A 14632-nucleotide genomic window follows, 5' to 3' on the forward strand; every position below is an offset into this window, starting at 1 on the left:
CATGGTGATTTAGCACAGGACTTTTTTAGACTGTTGGCTAACTGCTTGAAAAACCTGGATGACTTCTTACTAATCTCCAAGATACAGCAAGCATGTCTACAAAACATTTTAGATTTAAATGAGCAGATTTATAATATGACTGAAAATGAGTGTAACAGTTTGCCTCTCTTTCAGGTTTATATCCAAATTTGCCCTGCTAAGTGTTTGGTGTCAGGGCTGATTAGAAGAAAGCAGGAGATAGAGGCTCTGTTCCTCCCAACATTTAGGTCAGCTCTGATACTCTCTCGTGTGTATCTAGGCCACGTCTAATTAATCCCAGAATATTCCATCACTGCTGGATTACCTCTGTCAGCTTCTCCCTCAGAAACCTGGCAGCAAAGATTTTACCTTAGGTGAAGATTCTTCCTTTCCTAAAGGCAAATGGAAGTGGTTTTTTTCATTGTCTAACTACATAATGTTTATGCAACAACTTACAGAGCCCTCAGGATGTAAACTATTTAGTAGAGGTGAATAGCTTCACTTGAAATTACTGGAATGTTGCCAGATTTAAATGGAGCCAAGATTTCACTCCCGATTGTTTAAAGGATGAAATTTACCAGCCTTCTCATCTCCAAGTTTGATGCTGCTATGCAAAAGAATCACATACTTTTTCTAAGCCAAACGTGAATACAAAGTGCTTAATCAAACAAAGATCAGAAAAGACAAAAGATCTAAAAAACACAATAAAAATTCCACCTTAAAGCCTGCTGGAGATCAGCAAAAGTTAAGGAACTAAATTGTATTTTTGCACTTTAAGCTGCAGCCTGCAGTCTGCCATGGTCATCACTAGAATTACATAAACAGTTTGCAAAGACACATAACAGCTCCAGGAGGTGCTTAAATCAAGACAAGCCAACACTATGGAGCAGTGAATATACAGCTGGTGGCTTCTGAAAAATAACCCAGAGCATTTACTCAGCTAAGCACATGCTGCATCTGTGTTCTGTGTATCACAATAGTGAAGCACAGAATCACAGTACTAAAAACATTAATTAGACCATTAATTTATTATTTATTTTACCATTAATTTATTAGACCATTAACTAACAATGCAAAAGTTATATGCAATTATGCAAGGTGCTGGCTGTCTCAAGCAGTACCACATTTGTACACCAAGAGTGAAGTACTGTGACTTTTGGAATCAGTGCTCTGTAAACGTGCATTCATCTATGCAAAAAGCCAGTGGATTTTTAATTATACCTGATGATAAAGTACTACATGACAAGACAGCTTACTACTTGCAGAACAAGACATACCTGTTATTTGAGATCTATTAATATGCACTTTAAAACACAGGAAAAGAACAGCCCAGGCATTTTTGCAGTGGGTGAGGTATGTTCTTTAACTTCACCCTCCATTTCTCAAATTATGTCCTTGCAATCTCAAAAGGATTTTCACTGCATTTTGTACAGGATTGTTGTCAATACCTTCATTTAAATGCTGCTACTGATACCTTCAGAATTATGTAATATTAAAAATGTAAATAAGATGCAGATCTGTCACATACTCATTTTCCTTTCCTATGTGAGTTGATTACTAAAGCAGGAAATGCTATTCATAAATGCTCACTAACACACTAAAAAATCCCTATAGCAAAACTTTTTTTAACGTCACTAGAAAAATAGTCAAATCAGTATCAGTCATGAGTTTTGCATGAGTTAAGATTTACCTGCCCTCCAGATGTGCAGTTGTGGGTAATTGACATACTTAGCACCTGTGTTTGAGAAGTCATTTTATGTTTTAGCTCATATTAGAAGTAGGAAGGCAGATTTTCTGAGATGTAGGATGAGTGCACCTGCAGCAAAAGTACAATAGGGGTATTGCAATCCATAGCAATGCAGGGAAAGTGCCAAATCCTGCTGTCTTGCATTTAATGTCTTAGCATGAGCACACAGATAGGTAAAAAAATATTGTCATTTTGACAGGTGAAAAATGCACACTGGATGGTGATATGATATTAAAAACACTCCAGCTTAGTGTAAGCCCTTACAATTCACATTTCTCTTCCACCAAGGTCCCCTACTATGGTACCGGACTTCACTAGAAGAGGACTCTCATCTTTTCTGTCATGGCCCAAATTTCTGACTGTATCTAAGAGTCCTTTATGCATATGTGTCTCTGCCTGAATTTTGGTCATGCAGCTCAATTCAGAGCAGAAGGATGAACTAGATTATTACTGATGTTTTAACTGTGATAAGCTTCCTGATGCTATGCATTAAGTAAGATACCAAAATAAGCTTGATGGTGTGGGATACTACCATTATTGAGAGATTATAGCATTTTTGTCCTTTTGCTTTGGAGATTTATCCCTTCTTGTGCTTCATCACTCAGTTCACACTCTGTACAAACTGTGCTTTAGTGGTGGTAGCAAGGTAAAATGCTCTTGCTCTTGTAGAGAGCCAAAATGCTCTCTAATCTTGTAATTCCCCATCATGTACAATGCCCACTAGGCTACTAAATTTTCACCATCTTTTTTGTGGCCAGCATCTCAGACTCACCAGCCTTAAGTAGCACAATAAAAGTTACAGTTGTTAGAGTTATCGATAGTCTTCATGGTAGCATCTTGATGAGAGAGAGAGAGAGAGAAAGGCGTGTTATTTGTGCTGATCCTACCAGGTCTAAACTTGGAATGCTATTGCCCTGTATGAAGAAAAACGTGAAGTTGTTATGCAAAAAGTGTATCAGACGTTAATTTAAAAATACCCTACATTCAAGAATGTGGATTTTAGAGTCAGCTAGGCATCATTTTCCTTGTAACACCTACAGAAGTTAATTAAACTTTGCAATCCAGACAGCGATGCACTATTAGCTTAGACAAGAATGATAAATAACCTGCACTCTAAGAGACTAAGTACACATAGTACATGTAAAATGCATGCTATTATTTTAAAAAGAGCTTTTAAGTTTTTATGAGTACCTGCACAACTTGCATTGTTGTTGAAAAATTTAAACAGTTCATTGTATGCCTTGAATGCTAGAAATTGCTTCATATCATAATAGTGTCCTTTCTGACTATTCAAAGCTTTCACCTAATTCTTCCTTTCCTTTTACTGCCCTTTTGTTAGTCTGCCATTCCTTCCTCTCCTGAAAAAAAAAAAAAAAAATAAAAAAAGTAAAAAGAAAAATTGTTTAATATATTATGAATTCCTCATTAGGCTCCTGATACCAGGATTCCAGTTTCCTGGTCAATTATCTGGGTACAGTTAAATGATTATCTTCATTCAATTATCCACAATAATTGCCAGTAGGAAGACAAGTGTTTCACTGTGCACCATGGTGCATGGAAAGGACCAGCAATACCATCAGCATTTACACTTGTTACACAGACTAATATAAAGCCAGACCTTTCTAAAGCTGCTGCCACAGCCTTCTCCCTGCTACTTGCAGGTGTAGGAGGAGCAGCTTCTCATAGTGACCAAACAAGTCTCCAAACAAGCCACTTTGGGTGCTGCAGTGTGTCGCTGATGAAACCTGAGACCTGGTATAAAAGGCAAACAGCAGGCAGAATCACTCAGCAAATGGATGTCACGGTTCAAGAGCTTCTGACACCCAAAGCCCTCAACAAATACCTGCACTCTGCCTAAGTTTATGACTTCAGTGTTCCTCAGCTCTGCATAAGAACACATGCCTTCATTACAACAATCCTTGTATTGTGCACCAAAACCCGAGCTCCAAAGAAGTGGCAGAAATCAAGCAAACAAATCTTCACATAGTTGTCTGAACACACCCAGCTTTCCACCAAGTCTAAGCTCCGGGGTTCTGGGGATGAGCATCCTGATGAGATTTGAGCCAAACTAAAATAAAGGATAGAGCTTCTCTTTTCTTTTGACATAATAAAAGCCTGGTGTCCATTGTTGGTTACCTCAGATCTGAAGCACTGTCCTGTCCAACTTCTAAAATAAAGAACATCATTACGTAAATTGATCTGTCCAGAAATCCTTAGCAGATGTATTTGGTTTTCTTCATTCTCCTGTGATGTTGTGTTTCAAATTCAATACATTATTTTATATATCCTGCTGACAATGTTTATTTTTAAGAGCATGAAACTCTCAGTGCTCCTCTATTCTTCCTGAACGCTGACAGTGCTCTGAACATGGCACTGGCTCTCTGAAGCAAGGTAAATGAAACAGGAGTCTTCTTAGAAATTATTCTGCTTAACATCAGGACAGAGATTACCTTGCCTTCTGGTTTTGAAATTTCAGCATGCAAAATGCAAAAAAGGATCCTAGGAGCTCTGCAAGTTTAGCAAGGAGTACAAAGTTTGGGTACTGTTATGCTGACCTGGTTCACCTCTTTCTTTATCTGTGTTGTCTTTTTGCTTGGTACACTGTCTATTGTGTATCCTTGTCCTGTGTTTGCTCAGTTGCCTAGCACAGGCCAGTCCAGGCTGTTATTAGAGCACCTACAGGATGGGACTTGTGTTTGCAGTCTCTTAATCCTGGAAGAAGTTGAGACCTCAGGCAGGCACACACATGCACACACAACCTACTTATCCGGGATTTCAATATGTTTTCTATAGATACAAAAGCCCACAGGAATTTGTATCTGCACTAATTGGAATTCGTATGATTTGTGTGCCAGAGCTTTACTCATCACCTTAAATTGCCCTCATCCACCCTAATTTTAGCATTCATATCATCCTCTTTGTTGTGAAGACAAATTTGAAAATGAGTTTCAAGCTCACAATCCATCTCTAAAGCAGTAATGAATCCTGTGACAATTTTTGTTTTCAATAAACCAGCTTGCATAGCAAGTCACAGCTTTTATTACTGTCAAGTTTCTTAATTCTGTAAGACTCCTGAGGCTGAAATACCTGCAGCTGCTCAGGACCAATGACTAGGTATTTAATCTCTGAGAGTATAAGAACCTTTTGTGCATCAAATTCTTCATACTGTTTTTTTTGGGTAGTATTTTAATAAGCTTTCGTCACTATTTTTGCCCAATCATTCTTAAGGTCCACAGGCTAGATACTGAGTATGTATAAATCATCTATATTGAAATACATGAAAGAAATTATATTAATTTGTCCCAGGATTTGGCTTCTTACTTCCAGTTTTACCAGACTTTTCTTTAACTAATCTTGTGAATGCCTTAACCACATCCACTTCCTACTGTACTCCTCTCAATCCCTTTCAGTTACCTCCTTCTTTACTTATAACACCCCTCCCCCAATTATTTCCTTGTAAGTCCTTTTAAATCCTAATTTTTCTTCTCCCCCTATTTTTTTTTTTAATTAGCTAATTGTTAGAAGCATTTGTAACTCTTTGAAATTGTACTTCTGAATGCATTGTGGTATATTGACTCTAAGGGCTAAAGTTTCTAAGCAGCTTTCAGAATAATGAGATTTGTGGGCATGACTCCCTTGCACTGCTATAAAGATTTACTCTTTAGAGCTAAAAGATTTTCAAAAAATCGGTTTCTTTGTGCTGCTAGCTTGTAAACACTGTGCTTGGAGCATGGATCCTTTACAGCAGAGTTAGCCTTTTCTTTTTCAAGTTACTTACTGTGCTTGAGAACATCTACTCTTAACTTTATAACCCAAGGGTGTGCCATCCTTAGCAGCAGCTGATACATGCTGCAGTTTTTGTCCAATTTGCCTCCACTCTGCACTTAGCATTTGTGTGTGTAAAATATTTGCACTACACATTTCTTTAACAAGCAACTTATTCTCTTTCTTTGCCTGACCACATTTCCACTGATAAGTGGAAGCAGCTTGCGGATATCTTATAGAAAGTCTCAGTCCAATCAAAAATGGTAACTCACGGGCCACATTTCTCAAGTTAGCAATGCCCAAAATGCTAATCTAAAATGCTTGGTTTTTGCAGACAAATTGTTCCTGACATTTCATAGCTCCTTATACTTTCTGTTACTATTTCCCATCAAGTTTCATGACAAGTAAGCCTACCTCACATGTAACTATTGTCTGCAGTATGCCCGACCTGGTGATTTGGGCTGGGTTTGCTTTCGGATACCTTTGTTTGCTTTCGCAGTGATGCTGTAGCACAGCAATATCAGCTTGCCAAGCAGGGTGAGGTGGCTTCGCTGATTGCACCGGCTGGTGCTCGGGTGTTTGCATTGCCTGAGGCCAGCCCGGCACTCCTCCACCACACCCGCTGCTGTGTGTGCTCTCCCTGGGTGCTGTGGGACATTTATCAACCTGAAATCCAACTTCCTGATGCAATCCAGGATGCAGACACGTATTACTGCTTTCTTCCCCTTCCTTCACCTCTCCTGGCACAATGAAACCACATCTCATCCTGCTCTTTTCTTCCGAGCTAGTCAAAGCATGTGGTGAAGCCCCCTGCATACCAAAAATGCATATTGTGCTACTGCTTCCTCAAGACATCACCAGATTTTGGGTGTCACAGTTTTTCCCCATCAGCAGCTTTTTGCTTAGATGATGCTGTTAATAATGAGCTATAATATAATTACAAAGAACTGGAGAATAAGAATGCAGTGCAAGTCTCATGGAAGGGACGGAAGGAGGAAAAAAAAAAAAAAAAAGCTATCTCGTACATGTGTGGGTTTTCACACATGGCCTCATTTGCCTTCCACTTTCCTCAGGAATTACACAATAGCCAATCTATGATGACCCTGTTATCATAAAGTTATACATATGCCTAAGTAATTTGATAACCAAGATACTAAGGCTTGTGCTGTGTCTGTCATGCTGACAAAGCTGCATAAATATATTGACTTTTTCATAATCAAAACAGCAATATCCATTCATTGGAATTAACTGTCTGCTGAAGAAAAACATAACCAGAACTGTTAGCTGTAGATTTTACAGACCCTGGAAAATGTTAAAGTTACCAGAATAACATGCATAGACAGGAAAAGGTGAAAGGCAGGTAGAAAGGTAAAGAATTTTAAAAATAATTTTTAAAAATGGTAAGAATTGTTGAGTATTTCCACACATTAAAGTGTTTAGAAGGCTTCATTCTTACTTATTTCTTGTACCAGCTATGCTTTTATATTATTTTTTAAAATCCTTTATGTCTTAGTAATACAACAAGCATTTGTAGGTATCTTAAAGTGTTTTCATTTTAAAGAAAAAAAGTCTCCTGGCATTCAGAATCACCTCCTTGCTTAGCACGCACTGGGAGTAGAGATGGTTGCAGTACCAAGGATGTGTCTGAATCCTCAATACATGTTCCCAACCAGCACCTTTTAGCTTATCCCCTTTAAATACAGGGGGTTTGGGGAGGGGTGTGGTGGTGGCATCTTTTTTTTTTACTTCATTTTGCTGCCCAGTGATGTGGCTCAGCATGGCTACTTTAGGGGATGCAAAGGCAAGGTGATTGGAATCAGGCTTTTGTTCCTTGGCCAGTGCAATGTTTCAGGTCAGTGAACCAGGCTGCCTTTGCTGCTGTGCATTCACCTTCTTTCCTGTATGAACCCCAGCAGCCTTAATACACCTTTTCTTGGCAGGGGGAACTTTTCTTCCCAATGCAGTTGTTTTCAGATATAGTTTTCACAGGTTAAGCATTACACAAATGCTTTAAGCATGCAAGAGTGAACTCCTAGAATCATATACAGCCTTAAGCATGAAAGGATGCTTCACGAATTGAAACTTTTTAAAAAGCTTTCCACTTAGAAGGTGATCCAGCCTAGATCTGGTAAATTGATCCAACAGTTCCTACAACTCCAGGATGTCACAAGTGGTGGGACCAAGTTACAGTACCCAGATTAGTACTGTAACAAGCACTCCCAAAAGCAGCATGCTGTGTTTTGTATCTGCTCTGCCAAATGCTGGACTGGGACAGTGCAGAAAAAAGCCAATGGCAATATATTTTCTCCTTTTTATGCCAGCTCTTGCAACTCTGGGGCTTTTTCTGTAAGGTCTCGGTCCTTACAGCTTTGTAAATAAATTCAAGCTGTGGAAACTGAAGAAAACCAGAGTCTTCCCATCCTTGCTCCCCAAGCCATGTCACCCTTCAATCCCCCCTAAAACCATGCAGAGTGCTTAAATAGCCCTAAAGGCAATAAAAACACATTAAACATATGCTTTATGAGACAAACTGGAAATTTTGTATGCTCGCCCTTGGCAAATGATTTTGTCTTTTCAGCTTCAGACTTGTGCCTCTTCCTCTTTGAGGATAAAGGGTTTCCCAGGGTTTCTAAAGGACTCCGGTGACCTTTTCTGGACTCAGCTGGCAGCACTTCAGTTGCCATGACAGTGGCAGCCAGGGCCCCAGCTCTAGTCAAAAGCATTGGGGGATTTCTTCTGAAGCATCATTGCCACAAGTAATAGAGCAATTAGGTGAGGATATATAGATGCTGCCTGGGTTGTCTGACACGGTGCATTTTGCTACACATAGGTAGTTATGCCATTCATGGAGCAAATCACTTCTTTGTGAATTTCATCACGCAAAAAGTCCACTTAGGGACCTCTTCGATACTTCACTGTGGCCTGAGAACATGTGCTTCAAAACAGTGAGTGATGGTGTACTGTGTAAGGGGAATTACAGCAGCTCCATCTTTCTGGGGAGAGCCAAGTGCTAATAGGCATTCTTCTTGTAAATCGTATTTCATTAAGAACTAGGAAACTTCTTGCCCCCTCCACATGAGCACCTGCTGTTCACAGTCTGAGACACAAACCATCCAGAGCCACAGAACTTTCACTGAGGTTTGGCTTTGCAGATGAGAACATCTCCATGAATATTTGGGTCATATTTGACCCTTGCACACAGCTGTCACCATTGCTAGTCAATAAAGCTTAGAGAGAGGTCTGCAATACAGTTTTGTGACCAGATGCACTCTAATGACAGCAATACAAAATTCCCTTGTGCCGGTTAGTTCACTCAGCTCACAGGACACAGAGGGATCAAGAGTCTGCCCCAGGGCTATGCACTGACAGGGCTCTTCCTAGCCCTTTTTTACTCCCTGCTGATATCTCCCCTCAGTTCTCCACAATCTTTGTAAAAATAGGTGCTCTGTGGAGGTATTTTTTGATTCTTTTTTGCCCCTCCAGTCAACTGATGAGATCATACGTTTGGGTTTTTTGTGGTGGTGTTGTTTCGTGTTTTTTCAAGAAAACCAGAGAAAAGAGGGACCAAGATCCATTCTCAGTAAAAATGTTCTTCTTTTGGTTAGGTCTTTTACATTGCTTAAAAGTAGAACACTTATGAGCTTATGTTGGTTCTCCCCAGAAAAGCAAATAAAGACTATGATCTATTTAAAAAAAAATTAAAAAACATCCACAAGAAGCTAAACACACATGCCACATACTATAAAAACTCAGATCTAAGTCACTACTGCTTTTTATAGAATATAAATTCAAAGATGCCAGACAAGGTCTAATCCTTTTACTTACAGAAAACTACTTAGCACACAAATAAAAACCTTTGTTAAAAAAAAAAAAAAAAAAAGATGTAATCCTTAAATGCATACACAAACTGCTGTTAAATAGTTTGTAAATTGCTGCTCTTCTGGGCAGAGTAAATATTTTGTGATATACTGTTTTCTCTTTATCTGAAATGCAAACTGTTTTCTTTATTACTGATATAATAATGCTTTTTTAAAAAATGAGCTGCAATATTTGTATATGCCGCCATTTGTATATATATGTGCTCAGACACCAAGTAAAGAATATTCCAGCAATCAAATAATGCAAAAATATGTAGTTCCCCTTTGTCAAACATGTGCTTTAAAAGGAAAATAATTTTATTTGAAGGAAGCTCTCAGGGGAACTAGAAAAAGTGACCTTATTCATGACTAGACTTCCCTTAATTTCATTACATATGCATTGACAAGACTGTTCCGAGAACCACCATAGCTGCAGCCTTTAGCTAGCTGAAGATTATCTCAGTAATGAGTGAGGTGAAGACCTAATACAAGAGAAAGATTTTTTCCAATGGAACAGAAGTTCAGCAATATTCCCTATACCAAAAGTAGCTAGCACACAGGGCATGAAATTTATTGTCGTTAATTTTCATTTACTGGAAATTAGGATGTGGCAGCTCCTAAAACAACATATTAATTTTTTAGCAGAAAAGCTGTGCCTCCCCACCTTCCTCTCCCACAGGCTGCAATCTCAGAAAGAGTTAAACAGACAGTTCTTGCTCTCAGGACTACAACTACAAATGACTTCATGAGCTCTCTTCTGATACTGACACTTGACTTGCCAACATCAAGAAGTTTAATCACTGACCTGATTAGTTGGTGTGGTCTCATGTCAGTTGTGTGTCCCAGTCCTTGAAGAGTCGGGGTCATACCTTCTTAAAGAGCTGCAAATGTAGGCTTCTTGTCATGAAGATGGAAAAGGCTCAGCTGGTCGCTAAGGAGGAGGTACAAACAAGACCCCGGGTCAAACAGCTGAAAAAACCCCAACCTTGAGCATGTATTTGTAAAGGTTTTATATAAATCTTTGTCATGGTCTCTTGCTTAGTGGGATTGATGAGGAGCTGGCAGTTCCTGCCCCTGATTGCAGTCGCCTGTGCTGTTGGTACTAGTATGGATCTTCTTGGGTCACCTGAAGCATGTGGGGTGGCCCAAGGAGGCACTTCAGGGGGATGTCCAATGGTAACAGGTTTCCTGCTTTCCATTGGAGTTCTGGGAAGCACCGAGGAGATGACAATAACCAAGTAATCCAGACAAAGTGCACATCTCCTCTAGTTCAGGCATTAGCTACAGAGCCAACCTCTGTGGCAAAGGGCTGTGACAGATTAGTTTGCAGGTGCTACTACTGAGGTTAGTCCCCCCCTAGCTGCACTCTCAGAACTCTTCCCACTTCTCTCTTAGGAGACACTATCCTTCTACTGACCAGTTTTGCTTCCCCCGCCAAAATAAAAGTTTACCCTGGCATTTCCTTGAAGTAGAAGATCAACAATTCTAAATGGGGAGGCATGTTTAATTAAAACAGTAGTGAATGTCACTTGAGAATCACTTAGGCAGAAGAAAAAAACGCTATTAAAAACTCCTGTGTTTTTCCCCCCTCATCTTAAAGCAAGAAAAAAAAAAAAGCTAATTAGAGCAATCATCCAAATACAAACATGCCACCAGCCACCCTCCTCTGCATCTACTCACCAAGGCTTCCAGCTGAAGAAGTCACTACAATTTCCCTTCAAAAACCAGAGGGCAGATACTGGTGTTGACCAGGAGTGCAGACACATCTCCTTCCCACCTGGCTGGGGCAGTGTGTTGTGCAGACTTCAAAGCAATTCCCACTGTGTAGACAGGCAACACTCCTACAACTGCTGTGGGGAATTATCAGCCAGAGAAGCAGGGATGTAAGCACCACCACTGAGCAGCTAATGTTCAGAGCTATTGCCCAAGCTGGTGGTGCAAAAGCTTTTCATAAAGGGAATTCAAAGGCAGCTGGCCCATTCAAGCCCTAAGAGAGAGCTGTGTCTGTAGGCTGAGTTCTTGTCGCTGACCTCCTCTGTCAGAGAGCTCTGCTACCTCTGCAAGGAGCTGCCCAGGCAGCCGGATCACAAAGTGCACTCACCCTTCCCCATCCACAGACATTGCAGAAGAAGGAGGGAGGCCAGGAGGTAGGAGCCTTGGATTCTCTCCTTCTTGACTATCAGGAATACATGGCAGCATCTCAGCCTAGAAGCAAGAGTCAAAGTAGAAACTTGCCTAGTCTCCCTGTCTCTCTTCCCAAGCTAGAAGCTGCATTTGAAGATGATAAACATGCTCCAGTAACCGCTGTGTAACTCTTATCTCTCACATTCTTGCAACCAGGGACAAGACACTCATTTCAGTACAAAATGCAATTCCTTCTCCCTGCAACAAGTCACATTACCCTCCTAATACACCAGTACCTGCAAGAGCTCTTTAGAGCTTTTTCCTTGAAGGTTTGCACCTGATGTTATCAAAGGTAATTAGATAATTGACACACAATTCACAAAAGGCTCTCTGGTTACTTATACACGGTATTTTTCTTGAGCTGTGAACTTTAAATGATGCAAATGGAAAAATTCTCTGTTGTTTTACAGCTTTTAACTTTAAGCTATATTAAAACTAATACCTAATTGATCTTGATGTATCTAAGCTACTTTATTGTTCTTTTAGTAATAATTCTTCTTTGTTCCTAGTTGTTCTCTTGCCAAGGGTCGTGCCTGTAATGTTAATGACTCCAGTCCCTTTAGTGACTGATAGACGTTTTCGTTATTCGCCAAAGCCCCCGACTTACAATTTGTTTTGTTGTTATAATCACCATTTCAATGCGAAGATATTTACCAAGGTTTGTTCAGTAGAACTGCCTGTAAAAAATTAGTCCCAAACAGTTTAAGTGGAAAGGTTAGAGAGAAAATCACATTTTTTTCCCCTGATTGAGCTGTCTTCAGTTTGAATGTGACTACAGTAGCCTTTAAGCTCTCTAGACAAGGAGGAGTCACATTTTCAATGCATGCTTATAGTTCTCTTAGTTTTGCTAGTTTTGATGTTCAGAGGTCTTTGGAAGCAATGTTCACTTTAACTGCTCCCTCAGAAACAAATAAAAATTAGATTGTGTCCACTTAAATCCTACCACAACTCTGCCATACGAAGTAGATGTCAGGGACGGATTTAATTAACAATTTTTGATTAGAAGATTTTTGGATAGATGTACAGCACGGAAGAACTGAAATGCATGAGTATGCATAAAATTAAGTTATAGGACTTAAAGAGACACAAATGTAAAAAAAAAGAAAAATAATTCCTTTAAAGATAAATAATATATAGTAATCAACTCTTTCTTCCTTAGCCTTTGAAGATGATTGATTGACTAATACTGTTCTTCTATATGACTTAAAATTTTGCAGTTAATCCTCTTTATGAAGATTATGTATTTTATGTCTTACCAATTGTAGGTAGAAGGACTAGTGGTGCTGGGAATTTCTAGGGATTTTTTTGTTATTGCTTTGTTGGTGTTTTTCGTTTTGTTTTTTTGTGGAAGTGGGACAAATAAATCTTGACTTACATGACTTTTTACTGGAATCAAGTCCTTATAAACTTTTTCAATGCTTCCTTACTTGTCACTTGTGGACCATTATGTGTATACAACTGTTTTGTCCTCACTTCTTTATTTCTCTGTTTAGGTGGCCATTTAAGACATGATTTACAGCATTGCCAGAGCTTACAGTGCTCTTTGTTAATGGAGAAGACTTTGTTTTCTCCTTCTGGTGATATTACATGATTGGCATGGCTGGAGCTGCGGGAATGGGAGCAGCAATATGACTCTGGGCAGTTGGTTGGGCTTGCCCAGTTCTTCACCCACCTGACACAGCAGATTATTTTAGCAGCAGGAGATGTACAACAAACTGAAAAATTTATGCTGTAGCTTCTGAGAGGTATTTATTCATTCAGATCGTGGTAATTTTTTGAAACTGCTGTCAGCAATTCTTTACTTTGTATCCTGTAACATAATACATCCAAATATAAAATAGGACAGGTGTACAATTTTTATTCCAGAGTTCAGCTTCTTCATTACAGTCCAGAAATTTACAGACATGTGCTCTCTGTAAATCCTTTAAGCATGTCCTGAAAACATTATTCAGTAAGTTGGTCAGTTTCTACAGCTGTTGTTTAATAATATCTAAGCCAACTATCTCAGTCTAGTCAGCACAGAAGTGTATGTTTTCATTTTACTTATTATAATGTATATATTACTAATTGTAGCCTATTGTATAATACTTCAAATGCACACATCTGAAAATATCTCCCCCATTTTTTAGAGAGCTATATTTCCTAAATCACAAATATTTTGACCTTGTTTCACAGAAAATTAGACAACTCCATTTTACTTTTGATCGATTTCTACTATAGCTGCCTATCAGCCCAGCTCGTTTCTGTCTGTCTTGCCTACTGGGACATTGGACAGGGGTTACAGAAAGTTATCTCCAGTTCTTCTTGGCCCTTTATATATAGTTTATAATAGCTGAATTGCCAGGAAATGTTTTGTCCTGTATGTTGTTTAACAGCAAGTGAAGGCTGTATTTCCAGACTCTCAGAAAAGTGAGAGAAATGGATATTTTGCAGGATACCTGCAGGAAAGTATGTTTATTCACAGAGATGCCTGGAAAACACTCTGACCATCAGAAAGACTAGCTGATAAGTAGAAGCATTTCAGAGGCTCAGAAGGGACCACATATTTCTATTTTGCTACCTAGCACTTCTTAACCATATGTGTGTGTGTGGACTAGACTGCTGTGAGGTGTTGAGAGATGTGCAATGAACCACATTACCTGGAGAGCTGGGCAATATCAATCTACTTCAACCAACAGAGTTTGAGGTGGAAAACTGCAGGTCAAGCCAAAGTTGGAAGGAATATACCTCTTGCCAGGATAACAACTGTGCAGAACAATCTCCAACCCCAAAGAACAGGTTTATATAGCCATGCTGCGATTTGTATGAAAAACTGGCAGCAGAGGCTTGATGCATCACTATCCTTCCAGGTGTGGATTACCATGATATGTTTTCATATAGAGCAGTAGCTGCAATTTGGAGGCTGCTATGACAGGAATAAAGGAAAATAAACTTTAGAATCATAGAGTGGTTTGGGTTGGAAGGGACCTCAAAGATCACCTCATTCCAACCCCCCACCATGGGCCAGGGACACCTTCCAGGTTGTTCAAAGCCTCATTCAACCTGGTCTTGAACACTTCCA

At 39.5% G+C, this 14632-nt stretch overlaps 1 protein-coding gene across 2 annotated transcripts in view; it reads right to left on the reverse strand.

Annotated features, from left to right (window-relative positions):
• Positions 1–13158, reverse strand: part of GALNT7 (polypeptide N-acetylgalactosaminyltransferase 7) — a 92380-nt gene extending 79222 nt beyond the window's left edge. Inside the window, exons 1-4 of one of the 2 annotated variants that reach the window (XM_088163590.1) lie at positions 11068–13158; positions 10193–10318; positions 3384–3517; positions 2957–3123 (exon numbers count right to left, since the gene is read on the reverse strand). In XM_088163590.1, the coding sequence (XP_088019716.1) occupies positions 2957–2998 (42 nt within the window). In that variant the 5' untranslated portion in view covers positions 2999–3123; positions 3384–3517; positions 10193–10318; positions 11068–13158. Of the gene's footprint in view, positions 1–2956; positions 3124–3383; positions 3518–10192 lie in introns of both variants that reach the window. The other variant, XM_088163589.1, reaches the window with a different exon arrangement.
• Between the last annotated feature and the right edge of the window lie 1474 nt (positions 13159–14632).

This window comes from Sturnus vulgaris, chromosome 4, assembly GCF_052056855.1.
Source record: "Sturnus vulgaris isolate bStuVul1 chromosome 4, bStuVul1.hap1, whole genome shotgun sequence".
NCBI classification, from domain to species: domain Eukaryota; kingdom Metazoa; phylum Chordata; class Aves; order Passeriformes; family Sturnidae; genus Sturnus; species Sturnus vulgaris.